We start from the raw sequence: 18141 nt of genomic DNA, 5'->3' as shown, positions 1-18141 counted from the left end.
ACTTGAGTTTGTGTTACTGTGCGACTTTGTTGTTTTAACATGATAGTTGGGATCCGAACTAACCCTTTCAGATGTTTAGTTTAAAATTATACAAAAGAGGAAAGCATCAAATCATGAATTAACATCAAATGTTTCAAATTTGTGCTAGAAAAATTGGTTTCAGTGAAAACGGTGTGTGTTTGGTGAGTAAATAACATGGTTTCTGATCGGCCTTTGGTGGAGAAACATTGGTGTCGTTTTTGTAAATGAAGTTAATTTTAGAATTGCTTGTTAGTTGTTACTTTGTATTGCTTCTAATCTTAAGATTAAGACCACATTGCCCATAAACACCTTCCACCCCTCAGCCTTACTTTACTGATGAGGATAAATCAAGCTCTCAGATCATGACTGCTCTAATAATAGCAGCCTCTTTTTCTTTTTTTTTTTACCATGCAGCACTTTCATATCCAAACTAGTAGCATGGCATCTAAAATGCAGGGTAGAGTCTGGCAGACTGCCTGTTCTGTCTGTCTCTTGTTTCTGTAAAGTATCTACTGCCGTGTAACCGTTAATCTTATATTGCTTTTAAAATGCTACACGTAGGCACCTTTACGTCCCGTCCCTTTACCCAGACTTGGATGTGGTGTGGACTACTAAAAGTATGCTAAACCCTTTTAATGAGGACACACGCCTGTGTAATACTCACCACATGCAAACAGAAAACCTGGTATACCTGCTTTCATACAGTACTGATCTTCAGACAGAGCACGCAGCAGAAGCTAAACGGACACTGTCAGGCTCAGCATACCAAGTAAAAGAGGCTGACGTAAGGGCTGAAATCAATTCCCCTTACTTATCAGCAGGATTATCAGGAACTTGGGGATGAAAATGTCCTTCAGTCTCACATTAACTGGATGACGCCAGTGATGTGAGTCAGGACGAGGGGAGAAAACAAGTCCAGTGCGTTGTAAAACATCTTCTACTCTGCTCGGATTTAGAGAAAAGATGTCTTTTATCAAGCAGCAACATTAACTGAAGTGTGAGGATTTTCTGCTTATCTTCGCTTTATGTTGTTATTCTGGACTGTTGATCAGATGAAACAAGTCATTTGGAGATGTCTCCTGTGTTTTCTTCCTTATTTACAGACAAAATGATTGATCAGTTGTTCACAAAAAATAATCGATTAACTACTCCAGAGCCTGACTAACCCTCTTATTTTATCCAGAACCACTTAATCCCTTCACCTCTGACATTAAGGTGTGTTGTGCATAAATAAGTCTCTTTGAAGGGCAAAATAACTAAATTTGATTCCTAACAGATGCTGCTCATGCTCCTCACTCTGCAGTGATGCTCATGATTAATGCATTGACCAGACTACATGATCATTTTTGTCTGAAATGGTCCCAGTGTCAGATTAGCAATCATAGTCATAAATAGTTGTTGTGTCTTGGCTAAGAGACAGACTACAAGTTGGATCCTGACCAATCATAGCTTGCCGTCTGCCAGGAACCGACTTCACTATTGCACTTGACAGCACCAACAACATCTCTCCACTTTCATTTCGTCATGTTTACCGCTGTGTGCATCGGCCAGTATCACTGAACACATCATAGGCGAGAAGAGAGAGAGAGAAGGCAACAAAACATTTTGACAGATTTGTGTTTTTGTCAGGATGTTGTGAGGTGACACAGATGCTACATTGGCTGTCGTCCACTATGTCACAAAACATTACACATGATAAAATGAGCAGTTTTGCCCGCCGCTTTTTTTTTTCATTCACAGTGCCTGACTTCTTCTTTTGGGTCGGGCCATCAATGGACTCATATCATGTAGTCCAGTCCTGGGATCAGAGTAAAAAAAACCAAAAAACCTAACGTTCCTCTATTGTTGCAGAATAGAAGAAAATCGAGGCATTTAGTTTAGAGATTTTGACTGCTTGCACTGATACGCTAGAAAAAGCTTTAAAAAGTTATAATATTAGACAATATATATTCTAATACCAATGTATCTGTGACAGGCCAATGCTGTCCGATAATATCGGTCTAGCAAAATGAAGGAAAAATGAGGCGTTAAATTGGCTGCTTGCGCTGACTGGTTTGAAAGAAAGTCAGCAGGTTATGATTCAAGTTTTTGTGTTCTTTGTGTGACAAAACACAAAGGTGTTGTAAGTGACCTTTGAAAGGTCAGAATTTGCACTGGTGGCTGGTGATTCATATTTGAGAATAATCTGGTTAAATAATAACATAAATCAATTGTTGCAGATGAACTTTACAACACTGATACAGGCCACTGCACCTAGAAGGCCCCCTTGTGTGGTGAGGCAGAGCTTTCCCATAAATGAAGGCTCTACTTAGTTTAGGAAAAATCTTTTTCTAAAGCTCTTAAAGTGTCAGAGTGTCTGACTTTACTCGATGTGAGCTTGGCAGCAAAGTTTAGACAAACTTGACGATCCGTTCTGTTTATATTCATCTGCAGAGAGGTTATGGTCCACCATTAAACGTCTATTTGCTTTCAGAGAAACCCAAACAGACACACCTCTATAGCATATAAGGCGGGCAGTGTGAGGTGATGCGGCAGCGAACTAGTGAGCCATGGGCGCAATGCAGAGAGCACTAATGACATGTCACCCCTAACCTCCCCCACACCTTCAGTCTAATGGACTCTGCACCCACACATCAGGACCAGAAGGCAATGAGACGGACAGGCGGGGCATCAAGCAGGCAGAGCCGGGCCACAACAAACAGAAACAAATGAACACTTTAGAGGAAAACAAGGCTGCCACAGCAGACCGCGAGTAAACACAGTGGTCCCAACATCCCCCGTCTCACCAGATGCCAGGGTTCAAGGCTGGGCTTTAAATCGGCTGCCAATTGCATTAAAATAGGTCCTCGGGAATTGTTGCAAATGTGTGTGAGGTTCTTTATTCAAAGTGTGTACATTCTTAGAATAATGTTTCCAAGCTGCTCTGTGGATGGTGACAGGCAGCAGTTATGGCAGTGTGTGTGTGTGTGTGTATGTATGTATGGTGTGTGTGTGTGTGTACACTGTCAGTGGCCATCTGTGTGGTTGTGGATTTCTGTATTCGTGTTCTAGAAAGTTTTAAGACAACACTCTCATTGAGAAGCCCTTAAAGTATTCACCTCTTAAAAAAAGTTGCAAAGCTGCACAAAGCAATTTTTCTTCTAAAAGCTGTTATATTAAACCAAATTCTCACTCTTCCAGTTGTGGTGCTGCAGATTTGCCAAAATTGAAGAATCTGAAATTCAAAGTGTTCCCAACTGCTGCGACCAGAAGAGGTTACAAAATGAATGGCAGGGGGTTTACCAGATAATACAAATGGGGAAGAAATAAAGTTGTTTTTACCAAACAACATTATTATCCTAGATAGTTTATTCTAGCTAAATTGTGCCAAAGAAAAGAACAACTGCATCGAAAAAGTATAACAAATTTGCAGTCCATATGACTACACCCAACATCATTCAGTTGGGTATGACCAGGTCTGTTGGACCACACCTATCTGTGATGTAGCATTTTATGCTAGTACACAGCTAAGTGCTGTACCCATAGATTCATAATAGAAATAGATAGCGAACGCAACGATGGCACCTATGCAGTCCAGTAAGAATTGTTGCCTGGCACATACGTAAAAAAAAAGTCTACCTTCCAGGTTTACTTACTGTTTATGCGGCCCACTGGATATATGCAGTAGTGTTTCTAACGCTGGCCCCATTATTGAGTCCCTTCTCAGCCCATTGACTTTGCATTGTAAAGACGTCACCGATTATTAAATCAAATTTCTTGGCTCATACTCAGATTTTGTTCTTTTTTAAAACAGTGGGAAAAATGGGAAAATGCTTCTGGGGGTGCAAGGGAATGTTTTACCGTGGCCACTGAGCAAAATTGCGATCAGCGCTGGCAGCACTACTGTATCCTATCATGTCTAAATAGTAGATTAATGGCTGTACCGCAAAAACTGGCAGTCTAATTGGTGGGGCCAGCGGATTTTGTTGTCTAGGTGTAGTTACTCTCCTTTTAAAGTTTGTGTTAGGGCATTCCTGAAAGTAAAGCTGTGTATTTTCATTAACCTGGAAGCCTGTTGCATGGTGTAAACATGGTGAGTGATTCCCTTTGCAATGAGAAATCTTAATAACAGCTGCTTCACACACATGCTCTGACTCAGGTGCCTTGTAGGCCTGTTGGGTAGTCAGAATTCATGAGGGCAGCTCATGTACAGCTGTACTGTGGCCCAGTGGTGAGTAAGATTTCTATCTGTGTGCCTAAACATTAGAATACTACACTATCTGTACACGACTATATTTGCAGTATACTGACATCGCATGAGACGATTTAACTACAGTTTTTAAGCATTCATTTGTGAACCAATCGATGTGTGGAGTTTATTTAATGCAGGTTTGTGGTGCTGTGCACTTGGTCCTGTTGCTCTGAGACTCAGGGGAACTCGTCTACCGCTGCACTCAGTCTCAGCTTTAATTAAATCAACTTATGATCTAACTCCCATTGAACACAGCTAATGTATGATGACATTATCTTCCCAGGTCAATACCACCCTTCACCAGGGCATTACCTCTAAATTAATCTCCTCCAACGCACTCTCAGGGAGAATAGTCTCCCTGCAGTACAAAAGCAGTGAGGAAGAGAGCTCAAGACTTTTTTCTGATCCCACTGGAGAAACATGTGAGACTCAAAGGGAAGAGCTGGTGTTAACCGCTTTGTGCCGCTTTAGCCAAGTCTGAGCCGGGCACTGGTGGCCGTTTGTCAGGCCTCTCTGAGGACGAATGAGGGAGCTGCACAGATGGTGTACTGGGCAGGCTGAATGTATGGGATTGAAGGGGCTGAGGAATTGAAATGGAGGACCTGCATGACCAATGACTCCCCATTTACAAAGCGCTGATGTGCGTCTAAGTTGTGGACATGTTGAGTGCTGTGGGGAACTTGACAGGAGATTCAGATAAGGAAAGGTCACCCTGCATTGCTGATTAGGAAACACAGTTCTCAGCTTGGTTTTAAACAGAGGCTGAATGATAAATTGGTTGACTGATAATATAAATAAATCAGTGTTGGCACGTTTGCCGTGAGTAACAAGAAATTGCACTTCAGAAATACCAAAGAAATGTTTGACAGTGTTGCCATTACATTGCCTGTCCAATAGAGGGCACTGATAAGTGAAGTCCATCTCAGTTTAATTCCTTATTAACCTAATGTAAGGGATGAAAAATGTTCAATATTATGTATTTATGTAAAAAAAAGTAATATCCATTATAAAATGTTTGAAACTCTTCCCCAAAATCCAGTGTCAGGCAAGCTCTAGTTTTAAAATTGTAAATCATCATTGAAATTATTAAGGTTCACATCAATCAACAAGAATTTTAACAATGTAATTAATCATGTATAGTAGTCTGAGAAAAATACCTAATGTTGGCTGTTTCCAACTTCTCAAATGTGAGGATTTGTCACAACATTCATCATCGTTACAGATGATGAGGCTGCCAAAAGGGCGACCACGGTTCGCGTCTGCGTTTTGGCATCTCTAAGTGTGAAACCACTCAACATTTTTAAGGAGAACTCGGGACAATTTCCAGCTGTGTTAGTTGCGACTAAAATCGGATATTTTTCATGGGAAGTCTGGCCATCTCCAGCAGTGTTTGTGGCGACCAAAACAGGTATTTTAAGCCATACCCTGATGTTTTCCTAACCCTAACGGAATAGTTTCTGTACCTTAGCCTAACCAGACCATAAGCACAGTGTTGTGACAAGAGATAAACAAAAGATTTAGCCTAAACAAACGTAAAGTTGCAACATAAAGAAACGTAAAGCTTTAACTTATCTGTGATTTTGCTGAAATGAATTTGGCTAACATTTATTTTGATGATTGGGTTGAAAGAGGCAGAATGATGTTCCAGTGGATTATCCCTTTTATTGATGTACATTTTAGACAGTATCACCCACCCCTTCTATAGATCCAGCCCTCGCCTCATTAGGCACAACGATCTATCTTCAGTTTGACCGTTGGAAGCTTGGAGAAGAATCTACCTCTTCATCCTTCATTGCAACATTCATTGGTCAATGTTTCTCCTTCAGCTGACCAAAGTGCTAACTGCTTCATTGAACTGCTTATTGACTTTATCTGGTTCTGCCTTCGATTTTCTTTGCAGATCCACAAAGAGCCATAGTGCGACGAGGGGGAATTATGCAATTTTTATACAGGCAGGACGATTTGGTCAGCATGAGTGATAAAGCACTACAGTGCTCCATAACACTCAAGGGACGCGATCTTCGTCTTCCATTCCCCTCATCTCGTTAATGCCATTGTCAGTAATGGGTAATGGCCAGCGCTTCTCTCACCCACTAATGAACACCAATATCAGTCTCTAGGTGTTGAGGATTGATGACCTGGCCTAATCGTCCCATCTAATTGATACCCCACCATGCAGCACATATATTTCCTTGATTGGGTCACAGGGTGATCCCTGGGATATTGCACTCTGGCCAAGCAGCCTAATGAGTATTTCACCTCATTGGGTGATAAGAAGCCATGCCTGTGGTAATGGCAGGGGAAGAGCCTCTTAATCTCATACCTAATGGCACTCTCAAGTTAGATACAAAATCAATTAAGCTAGGCATGTTAACATGTGAGCCCATGTGGGAATGTACAGTGATATAAAGTGAGTTTGATTCAGATGGTTGCTTTGACTTTAGATGGTCTACGCTCAGTAACAGAAAATGAAATCATGACTTCCGCTCCTTCAAATTCATCCAGACATGTTTGGTTTATTGACTTTCGGTTCTTATGTGGAAATTCTGTCAATCTGTCGAAACATGTCTGCTCAACATGCTTGTTTTCGATCGTGAAGCTCTGTTTTCAATGAAACCAAAACCGTTGATGTGGCAGTGTGTTACCAGCCCAAAGCATCAATATATAATGGCCTGGGGATGAGACTTTTGGAATTGTTTTTTTCAGTGACTTCCATGTCATTTGACCCATTGACTCAAATCCAATGCCAAAATGTCTTGTTATACTGGTAAAATGAGACACACCTGTTTTTATTGGCTTTTAGTGGAATGGAATTTTTTCACCTGACATTATCTGGATTACCAGAAAATAATACTGTGCCTAGAGGCAAAGATAAAAGATTATCCATCTATCTTAGATTCAAAGGTAACAGATGTTTTACTAAATCTTCCATCTCTTGCTATTTTTAGTGTAAAAACCATTCAGGTAGCAGCTTCTCATTTTCCCCTGTGCTGACTGTTGCTTCAGTTGGTTTAAATGATAAATTAGCTCCAGCTAATTAACATTAATGCTGCAGGTAACTTGGCTGTTAACTTGTTTATGCACTTTCTGCCTGTGCTTATTTTTTATGGTGAAATACGGGAAGCAACTCCCTGTAACATCACCTTACAGTTATGTGTATGACTGTGTGATTGATTGTCTGGTATTCTCTAATGAAATCATCGAGCTACGTCCCATTTTTGGAATCTTCCACTTAAACATTCATGCATAACAGTCGTTAACTGAGTAGTTCTGATTCAGGACCCCAGTATTTGCAGCAAGTAGCTGTTGAAAAAGAAGGGGTGCAAAGTAACAAGGCCACAGCAATAACTGGATTCAGCAGATTTCATAAAACACTATCAAAGAGCTTCTAAGGTTAATTCTTTTCATATTTGACTGCTCACATTTAATTATCAATCACTCGAGTACTCGCAAAAATGATCTAACACGAGACATATCTTACACTGCTGTTATTAGTAGAGCCCGGCCGATAGTAGATTTATGTGGCCGATACTGATATTTGAGAGTAAAGAAATTTTGATATCAGTATTTCGGCAGCTATTCTTAATATCACAGAATACTTTTATAAACAATTTTGCAATGATCCCTCAAATGTGATTCTCAAATGCTTGGGACAGAGGCATGTATGTAATGGAAGCAGGATATTTTAGAGTTTAACAATAAACTTTATTGTCCAAAATGACATCAAACACAATGAATTTTCCTGGAAATGTAAATTACCCAAGCATTTTTTTCTGCATTATGTTCTGTAAAAACAAAAGTTGTCATATCAGCACGCCACGAATAGACACTACTGTTATATCTGTGATAGTCCAATATCGGGCAATGATATCGGCCTGTCAGCAGATCAGCGCACATTTCACTGCAAGTTCCCCTGGTCTCCTAGTTGTCATACGCTGTGATGGTAGCTTGTACTTTGGCTAAACAAATGCAGTTATCTTGCGGAAGTCTTTTCCTTCCACAAAGCTTAATGTGAGCATATCTCCAGTCACCTTTTTCACAATGAGCTAGCTTATCTTCTCTGCTCTGGTAGCATCACAATGACGAATGCTACACTGCTTGCAAATAAGGTGACGAGAGAGTTCCTCTAATCTGTCTCCGCTACAGAACATAGCTTGCACTGCACATTAATTTTGTTCTTTTTGTCGAAAAACTAAACATCACTCTTAAAACATTGGATTGAGTGATGTCTGACTGAAAACGCTGAATTTTTATTTTTATTGCTACATGGATCTGTGCAGAAATGTATAGATATTAGTTACGTCACTGTGTCCTGTCCAAAAGATGTAAACTATTAATATACAACAGGGTCAATTTGTATTAAAAAAATGTGATTACTCTATTCATTTAAGGGAAACTGATGTCCAAGTCACGTACAAGTGTACTAAAGTAAATCTTAAACCTGTGTTGTGGCAGATTTTGTTTGCTAAGCTTGTGAGAAAATGCAGAACATCTTAATTAAGACCGAGCTGCAAAATAACCTGCAATTTTGTGATTAAATGGTTAACTGTTGGAACTGTACTCTTGGTGTCTTGTAAACCTATGAGGAACCGACCCTTTAAGTTTTGAGTGTGTTTGCCCTCTTTATGTTGGAAAGGGACTGTTCAGTGTTGATGAGTGTCAGCGTGACTTACGCCTCCGTCTTGTTGGACTGTCGTCGGCAGGGTACAGTGTTGCTGACACATGTACCAGTCACAGGGTCCACTGCCTCCACAATGACAAAGGGCCTCTCCTCCAGTGTGGCAACTGTCAGGTGCCTGTAATCCGACACTGGCTCCAGGTAGGAGCCGTACCGCGGCCACACGGGGTATCTCATTTGCAGGATCCCCGTCTCGTAGGTCCCCACCTGAAGGAATAAGCAGTGAATCAACAGTGAGTAATCTCTGCACCAAACTCCAGATGCTTACTGCTTGACTCTCATGTGTTACAGCAAGGAAAACAATGATTCTTTTGAATCCTACCACATAAATAAACAGCAAAGGATGCCAGAAACTTGTTTAACTCAGCCACAAATAAAGATGAGAATCACTGAAGAAATGAGCCTTTTTGCCTCTCATATATCTCTGATGAGACTAGTGAGGACACGACCACATAACACTGTCTATCACAACCTACAATCTTAATACAGTTGTCCCCAATTCTCTGACTGTATATGTTGTTATCGCACGTCTTTGTGATTTGTGCATCTGGACCCGGTGCAGCGAGGAGAGCTTTAGTTCGACGACCGTTTAGAGGAAATTGATTTTTGGCTGACTGGGGATGTAGAGAGTGCAATTACACCTCTAATGCAACCAAAGCAATTCCACCCCCTTCCATATTACCAGTTAGCTAATTTTAATTGGATGTTGTGGGGAAATGAGCGTTCAAGCAAGCTGAATATATAATCAAGATCTGGAATTAAACATTTCAAGCTCACTTATTTGAAGAAGCCGTGACCTGTTTAGTAGCACGTTCCACAAATTCACCCATCTGACTCTCTCTGTTTAAATCAGGCTGGGAAATGAAGGAATGAAAATCGCAGAGGACCAATTGGACCCCAATTATCCCGAAACACCAACACATTACAGTGACTGTTAACTTTATGCTGAATCAGATGTGGCTATTAAAAGCTGCTTTGGCTGCCATAATTCAGCAAATGAATTCCAAACAGATTTTTATATTTGCTAGCACACAGTAATGAGAAGCAGTTGTTTTTTTTTATTTTATATTTTGCTCAGGAAACATGAACTCTCTGAGGGTCGAACCTGTATCGTGTACTGTATCGTATCGTGTGTATGATTAGACGGAGGTGATTAATTAACTAAACACCCCACAGTTTTGATGTTGTGTGATTAATATACCACTTAACCTTTACTGAATTGATTTCAGTGTTTTAATCATATGCTTTGCAAAAGCCAGACGCTTGACACCGGTCAAGGTTGAAATGATTAAGTTGAATAATTCACAAAAAAAAGTATTCAGGGATTCCCATTTACAAGGCAGTAATTAACATAATATAATTAAATCATCAAGTATGAATTTTAAAAAAGTATTAAATATTTATTTTATTGTGGTAAAGCAAAACAAACTATATGAGCAGGTGGTGTGGGTTTGTTTTTGTCCACATTTGTTATAGTTTCCAGTCCCCAGCACAACCACATTAGTTTTTAAATTAGTCTCCAGAGCTCTTTTTTGGCATGCATATAGCATTTTTCCTTTTCAGATGACATTTATGTTTGGAGTCTGAAGGAAACTGAATACTTTGATAATTTCAGATGTCGAACAATAACAATGATGCGACACCCATCTTATGTGATTGTTGGACTGTTTATTCCAAACTATGTGCATTAATCTGCTGTTTTAAACGACTCCACACTTCTGGTTTCAGGCTTTCTGTAAGTTTCTGGTCCCTTCAGCCACATAAGCGAGGTGCAACACTGATGTTGGGTGATAAGGTCTGGTTTGCAGTTTGCGCTCCAGTTCATCCCATAGATGTTGGATGGGGTTTGGGTCAGAGTCAAATTCTTCCATGCTAAACTGGGAAAACCATTTCTTTATGGAGCCGGTTTTGTTATGTTGGGACAGGAAAGGGTCTTCCCTAAAACCTAAACTCAAAATCTCAAGAAAGTTTTATCTCACATACTACCTGCATTAAACAAACCACAAACTCAGCTCCAGACCAAAAGAATGCAAAAAAAGCTTTTCATGCTAATTTTGTAGCTTTGGCTTTATTTATAATTAATACAAAAACTCCCAGCCTGCATTGTGTACAAAAGTTTGACTCTATAGTTTCTAACAATAAAAATCTGGGCTACTTTACCTTCTTTTCTGTAACTTATGCAATGGTACCAGCAAAACACCAGTCTCAATGTCAGCAGTGAATGGTTTACTCCAGGATACTGGCCTTCAAGGCAGAGTAGCAAAAACACAGTCTTCGCATATTCAATTGGCAAGTTTTCTTGGAAAACTTTTTAGCAGTAGTGTATATATTTTTGCTTTCTCATAAATCAATAACCCTGTATCAACTGTCACTCCAATGAAATAATCTATAGTCTTGACAGGAAGCCGCTATCTTTAATCTGTGCAGTTTATCATGTGGGAATGGATGTGTCACAGGTACAGGTGAGGAATATGAGATGAGAAGAGCAGTTTACTCCTCTTATCTTGTTTTCCATAGATGAATCAATTACACTTACAATTTACCTCTGATACGAGGTCTTTGGTGCAAATGTGAGCTGATTAACATATAAACGATAGTCTGTTTGCTTCACAAACACTCGACTGTGCTGCTGTAAATGTCATTAACTTCCCGCAGAGCTAAAAAAAAAAAAAAAAAAAAAAAGTGTCTGGACAAAATGTTTTTCCTCCCACATAATCTCTGCTGTTCATGCAGGAAGGGGGACAATCCTGTCTGATCACACCGTCAGTCACAGTGAAATGAAAAAACTGAACGTGGGGGGAAAAGAAGTGCAAATATCATAAATTCTCTCTGGATTCTTTCAGTTATTCCTCTCTGCTGCCAGTCATATTGATCAGTCTTGATGTTTACCTATCGCTCCACTCATGGGCATTTAGTCGAGTCAATCAGAATTTCAAATTTACTGAGATGAAAAACATCCTGTCCCTGTGGCTTCTCAGACTGGGAAGATCTTCATTGTTCATTCATCTCAGAAAACACAAGGAAAAAAAACCTTGTTTTTCTTTACACAGCACGTTAAAAAGTGGTGTCATGACAGAAGACTGTCACTCAGTAGCGTAGTTTGTGTTGGAAAAAATCCATCGGGAAAATGCTTCAATTTGAGTCTTTTCTTTGGTTTACAAACCAGCCGACGAGACTGTAATTTCAGAGTTTGTGTGTGTGTCACAGATATACAGCCAGAGAACGGCAGCTTTCCAGTCCCGTATATCACCCTGCCAGATAACAGCGATGACAGGAACACTTCCCACTCTCCTCCAGGGCTTCTTCTCTCTGTCGCCACTCTCTTTTGTCATGCTCTCACTCCATCTTCCCAAGTTACCCTGACTTTTAGATCCAGGAGGAAGTCGGAGCTGAACAATGACTCTTTTGGAAGCAGCAAATTACAGCAACTCCATTTGATAAGCGCATTGAAGCGATTTAAGTTAATAAATAGAAAGGGTGAGGGGTGTAATGCCAGTTATCAGTCTATGCAGTGTCAGGCTGAGGCTGGTTATACACAGGTGATGTATGAACGTAACAGACAGGCAGCCCTGCGACATGTACAATAAGAAGGCTGGCAAAAAAGGCAATCAAAAGGTGGAATTGATTTTCAGCTCTCAGAGAAAAGATGCCAGAAGCAACAGAAAGTGAAGCACAGGAAAGGTATCGCCTCACATGAAAATCTTTCTGAAATGAGCAAAATGATGTGTGACAAAATCATTTTTTACATCCACAGAAGGTTTATGTAAAGGTCAGCGTGTTAAAAAAAGAGTGCTGGAGTCCGTGGGTGAATGAGAGGACACATTTGGCTTCAACTCACGCCAAGAAGTCTCTCTGTCAGTAACATTTATCTTTAATGTGAAAGTGTGTCTGATTGGACAGGACCATAACCTTATACCCATCTGTTTTGGAAACATAAATAAACCCTGTTAGGACAGTGACGTTATCCAAATCATGTTACTGTCACTGAAATTATTTAATATCAGTCTTTTTGAGTCTGTTTTCTTTTTGTAGACTTGTTGGTGACGGTATAACACTTCCACTAAGTTTACAGAGCCGACTTTCCTTTTTGTCTTTGATAGCTCAAAGGACGAGGATATTAAGATGGTTAAAAACCTCCCTAATCTACTGGGAGTGTTGCAGTGCAGAACAATGCCCTTCAACGTGAACAAACAACACAGGAGGCTCAGAGAAAAGTGAAAAACACAGCTGCTTTTGTCTGTGTTCAGATGAAAAACAGCTCATCAGGAATACAAAATGAAAGAAAAGGAGAAAGGAAAGCTTTAGCTTGAAGGCGCTCATCCCTTTAGTCTTTGTCCTCTTCACTCCTGCATATGTTTGTTGACTGATTGATTTAAGATTGTTTCCATTGTTGCTGCCCCGCAGTTACTGCTGTTTTATGCACTGCATTACCCAGAAGCACAAATGAAGAAGACTGGTAGAAAAGTAAAGAAAGAAACAACAATTTTACCTCGAACTAATGATTTGCCTGCCTTCAAAGATGAACACTGTTAGTCCTACAGCTCCCCCAAATCCCTAAATGTCAAACTTTAAACACAGTTAGAGCTGAGATGAATAGTTTGTACATTAGCCAAGAATGTTCTGTTTACGTTTATTGTTGTCTCCTGACTACCTTTGGGTTTTGGACCATTGGTCAGCCAGTTTTAGCAATCTGCCTACTGCAGCTTGTAGTTATAGCGTCTGTCGTCCGACTAAAGTGCTGATTTCCAAAAAAACAAAACGATGGTAGGGTTGGTGGGCAAGTAATGTAATCAGGGTGTGCCCAACCACGGTGTGACACTGGGAACCCAGACTACCGCAGCGAGCCTACTCTTCAGTGGAGAGTACAGGTAGTTACAGTAACACAAAGAGAGCCAAAAACAACAGGAAGTTCAGGAATGACAGCTGAGTTTACTGAAGAGAGTTACCGCAGCACTGTGTGTGTAAATAGGAAACACACTGATCCACACTGACTTTTTGAAAGTCAACGAAATTCATTTTAAACTACAGTTGAATTGTAGTCATATCTGATCGAATCTGTGTGATTCAACATATATTCATATTTTGACAGACCAACATATAATTGACTGCAAATGAATACGCTAAAATGTCAAGTATTTTTCTTTTAAAAAACACCTGTATCATTGGACGAGGCTGCTGTCTGCTTTCATACACAAACTGTTTGTTTTCTTTTTCTACCATCACAGCTTCTCATTAGCTGAGACCCTTGATAGCACATTGGAAATTAATCGGATGTACCACCAGAAAACATCAATACAACATAATTAGCTTTGACACTCCTGCGGCTGTTTACTCTGAGCGTGATGTTTAACTAAACACCTTCTTCTCAACCACGAGAGGAAGTGAACTCCACTCGTCTTGTGTCCACATCACATTTGCCCCCTGTGGTTAAATTAATGTTTCAATCTCCAACAAAGTCAATGAGGCGGCACACTGCTGCAAAGTTATCTGACTGAAGTGTGTGTGTGGGTTTTCTTTTAATATCTTCTGAAGAAATGGAGGGTAGGCGTAAGAGAGGTGTGTGTGAAATGTGTAGTACTGTGTGCGCGCTAAGGAGATGATCCTTCATTAAGTGGTTCATTGGTATCAGTAGAGCTCTGACTCCTCTAACTGGTCTTTACAAAGAGACCAGTGATGTATGAAATCACTCTGCTTTTAGCATGCAGGAGAAGACGTCAGTGTAACTGTAGAGCAGCTCTCAAAATAAATTTAGTGCGTGCACAAAAACTAATTCTGCAAAGAAAGTAATGTGTTGTGTGAAAAGCTCACCTTGTCCCACTGTCTCTCTCTGTCCAACGTGATGATGATCATGGCTGGATTCACCAGGTAACCGTTACTGTTAAAGGAGAAGTCGTTGTTTTCCCAGGTTACATTCAACATGTGCCTGCAGAGAAACAAAACACAAAGAGAGATGATTAGTGACCTAAACTTACACACTGTATTTATGTAAGATCTGTTCAAAAAAAAAAAAACCCATAACAATCTTCTAACGCCGACAGCTTTGTTTGGTTGTGACACAACGGAGACCTGAGGTGTCCTGGCAGCTTCTGTACCTGCCTCCTTTGGTTCCACTGTTTCATCACTCACATCCTGTTACACTACACCTGTGGTGCTGCTCTCTCTCACCTCACCCGTCACTCCAGCAGAGGTGATGAAAGCCCGCTGGGAGGAGAATAGCCTTCAGCTTGGTCTGTGTGAAAAGCCTATTTAATCTGGTAATCTGCTATAATCCCATTAACAGGTGAGCTGTCTCATTATCAGAAGCTTGTTTGAAAAAAACCCTCCAATCAAGTGAGGACAAATCTGAGAACCGAGGGGGATGTTAATGTTTGATGTGGCTGGAAAGAGACGAGATAACTGACTATAAAGTTAATAGAAAGTGCTTTGTTCTAACTGGCCGACCTTCACATTACTGATGAGAGCTGCTGCTACTCAAGTCATGCCTGCTGGGTTTAGAAAATCTAAAAGTAGGGGTTTGTACAATATCAAAGCTCGAGATAATGTTCACCATTTCCACTTTTTCATGGACGGTTTGGCTCGACAAAAGGAAAAGTTGTCTCCCCTAAGGCTCTGAGGACTGCGAAAGAAAAATGACTTGTGACATCAGAGGGGGACGGAGTGATGTTTCATAATGCAAGAGAAGTGTCTGATGATGCTCGTGTCCTGTTAGCAGCCCCTTGGTGACCATCTACAGCAACACATTCACACAGCACACTCCCAGGCTCCCTGAATGACCTTGGCTTATGTGAGTCTAACGCTGACGCTGGAGCAGTTTTTTCTCGCGCTTCCCTTTGCTTATTAAAACATTTTTCAAACAAAATAGGATTTGCTCCATGTTCGGTGCTCTTCTTCTGTGGTGTGAATGAAAATAAACCACGCCTTTATCTGTCGTCACCAAACTAAATTGCCTTGCACTCTCTAAGAGATACAAGCGAGCGCTCAGTGCTCAGGAGATAAGCAGAAAGATGGCAGCGGGGCAGAGGACACATCTTTGGAGAGTGACAGTTGCCATAAAATGAGCTTCACAACTCCAAACAGATGGGAAGTCATGAATAAATAAACAACTGTTGACCTCTTTTTGCCAGGAAGTCTGAGCCATTACTGTTGGATCCCTGACCATCAGACAACATTCTTCTTCCTGTCCTAAACAAGGTTATGCAAACAATAAACTGAAGATCTAAATTGAGACAAGAACAGTGACTGTCCTCTGCAGAATGGACTGTTTGTTAAAACTCTTGAACAATCTGTGATTCAATTTTGCTGAAAAGTGACCCCTCGTGATTGTGCAACTAATGACTGTCCTTTAAAAAGCAAAATCCGAAGTATTGCTGTGCTGCCACAAAACCTCTCAGGGGTCGATCACACAGAGATTCATCACTACAGGCACGGTTGCTTTGGAAATGCCTCAAAAAAGCGTATTTTGGACAAAACAGCGTGGAAAAAAAAAACCTTTTAAATGAATAGGTAAGGGATGATGACCCACATTGGGTATTTCCTCTACAGAGTCCAATAATCTGATTAAGGGCTGATTTTGGACACCCTGAAGGGCGCTACCCCATCTATACCATGGTGACTTGCCAAAGAAAAACACCTGGCAACACCTGAGGGTTTGACTAATACCTGGAACAATCATTACCATCCCATGAGCTTCTTATGCAATGGACACATTAATCATCAAGGACTTGGCTGGTAATGGAAGTATTAGAATTGGACAATTGTAAGTCCCCAATCACACATAGACTCGTTGCTATAGGTGAGGTTGCTTTAAAAGCCCCTTGGAAAAGCCTTTTTTGACAAAACTGCATGACGCGACTGTGGAGTCGGGCTGCGCGTGCATCTGGCCATCATCTGAATAATTGGGAAAGCAAATTTCAACCTCTAAAAAATGCTAGAAACTGCTGGTGACACATTTCTATTGAGGTGTCTCTTTGTTACCGGCCTCTTAAGGACCATCCACGTCAAAAATGATCACTATAACAATGAGATGTTAGCATCCACGTTGATGATGGACAATATTCTGTAAACAGTGGCGCCAAGCACGCTCCAAGCATGTCGTCTTTTGAAGACAAATGTTATTTTTTTGTGTGAGTCAACATCAGTTATCCTGGCGATCGTCACAGAGGACATCAGTAAAGACAAACAAACTTCATAGGCACCATCAGCGCTGTTTGGCATTATGTCTCAGGTAAAATGACTTTTTTTATGTGTAATTTTCAACCTAATCTACAGTAGACGCATTTAATAAGATGTTTAGATAACCAAGACTGAGTTATTAGAATAGACTGTCAAAAAAGTGTTTCCTAAAAGCCATTCATAACCTTACATAAAAGAGGTCAGCTGCAGTTAGAAACAGATATCGAAAGCACTCCTGCAACATTATTTGTAGAGAAAATGTCCCTACAATCAAGCTAATTGATGGCCCTTTAAATTCAGACGGATTTTGATTGGCTGTCAGTGTTTCTGTCGTTCATCATGTCGCTCCAAAATTGATCCCAAAGATATCGTTCACCACTGTCGTTGTCGCTGCCCTCAACTTGAGTTAGAACGATTTTTAAAGCAATATATTTCTAGTTGTTGTTATAGTTTTCCTTCTTGGTGTTGACAGCCGTTCAGTCCTGAAGATTGTGTTTTTGTTGGATTTGGCTCATCATGCACAGTTGCTGTAACAGTTGGTCACATCAAGTTCATTGAGTACTCAGAGGTTCAATTTAATTTTAAAGTATCATCCTCAGCGTCTCATTTACAGTTAAACACAACAAACAAGACACCATAAAGTGCACATTAGATAGTTCGTAAGCTACAGGGCTTCATATCTCATGTTCACCATTAACAGTCTGGAGAAGAGCCTCGACTCTGTAACTCATTCTTGGCATTTATTAGCGCTCTTCAAGTGGCCCTGGTGGCCATTATTCTAAATGTGAGAGCAGTGTATGACACGGGAACAATCACTGTCCAGTAGCTCAATTTGTCAGCTTGCATGCATCATGCTTAGTACTCTTCTGTATACTAAATGCAGGTATAAATATCTGACCCTGCCACTGAACATGGAAAATAATTTTTTAAAGACAAGCATTGACAAAAACGTCAAGAAATTCAGTGAATTCCACAGAAGCATTTCACCGTAAACCCTTAAATAAACAGCTGTTAAACGGGCTGATCTGCTGCTTCAAGT

At 40.5% G+C, this 18141-nt stretch overlaps 1 protein-coding gene across 1 annotated transcript in view; it reads right to left on the bottom strand.

Annotated features, from left to right (window-relative positions):
* Window positions 1-18141, bottom strand: part of grin2ca (glutamate receptor, ionotropic, N-methyl D-aspartate 2Ca) — a 48734-nt gene that overhangs the window by 14932 nt on the left and 15661 nt on the right. Inside the window, exons 3-4 of the mRNA XM_073494753.1 lie at window positions 14739-14853; window positions 8926-9137 (exon numbers count right to left, since the gene is read on the bottom strand). Coding sequence (XP_073350854.1) covers window positions 8926-9137; window positions 14739-14853 — 327 coding nt within the window. The remainder of the gene's footprint in view (window positions 1-8925; window positions 9138-14738; window positions 14854-18141) is intronic.

Source organism: Pagrus major, chromosome 23 (genome assembly GCF_040436345.1).
Source record: "Pagrus major chromosome 23, Pma_NU_1.0".
Classification (NCBI taxonomy): domain Eukaryota; kingdom Metazoa; phylum Chordata; class Actinopteri; order Spariformes; family Sparidae; genus Pagrus; species Pagrus major.
This window is presented reverse-complemented; position numbering and strand designations above follow the sequence as displayed.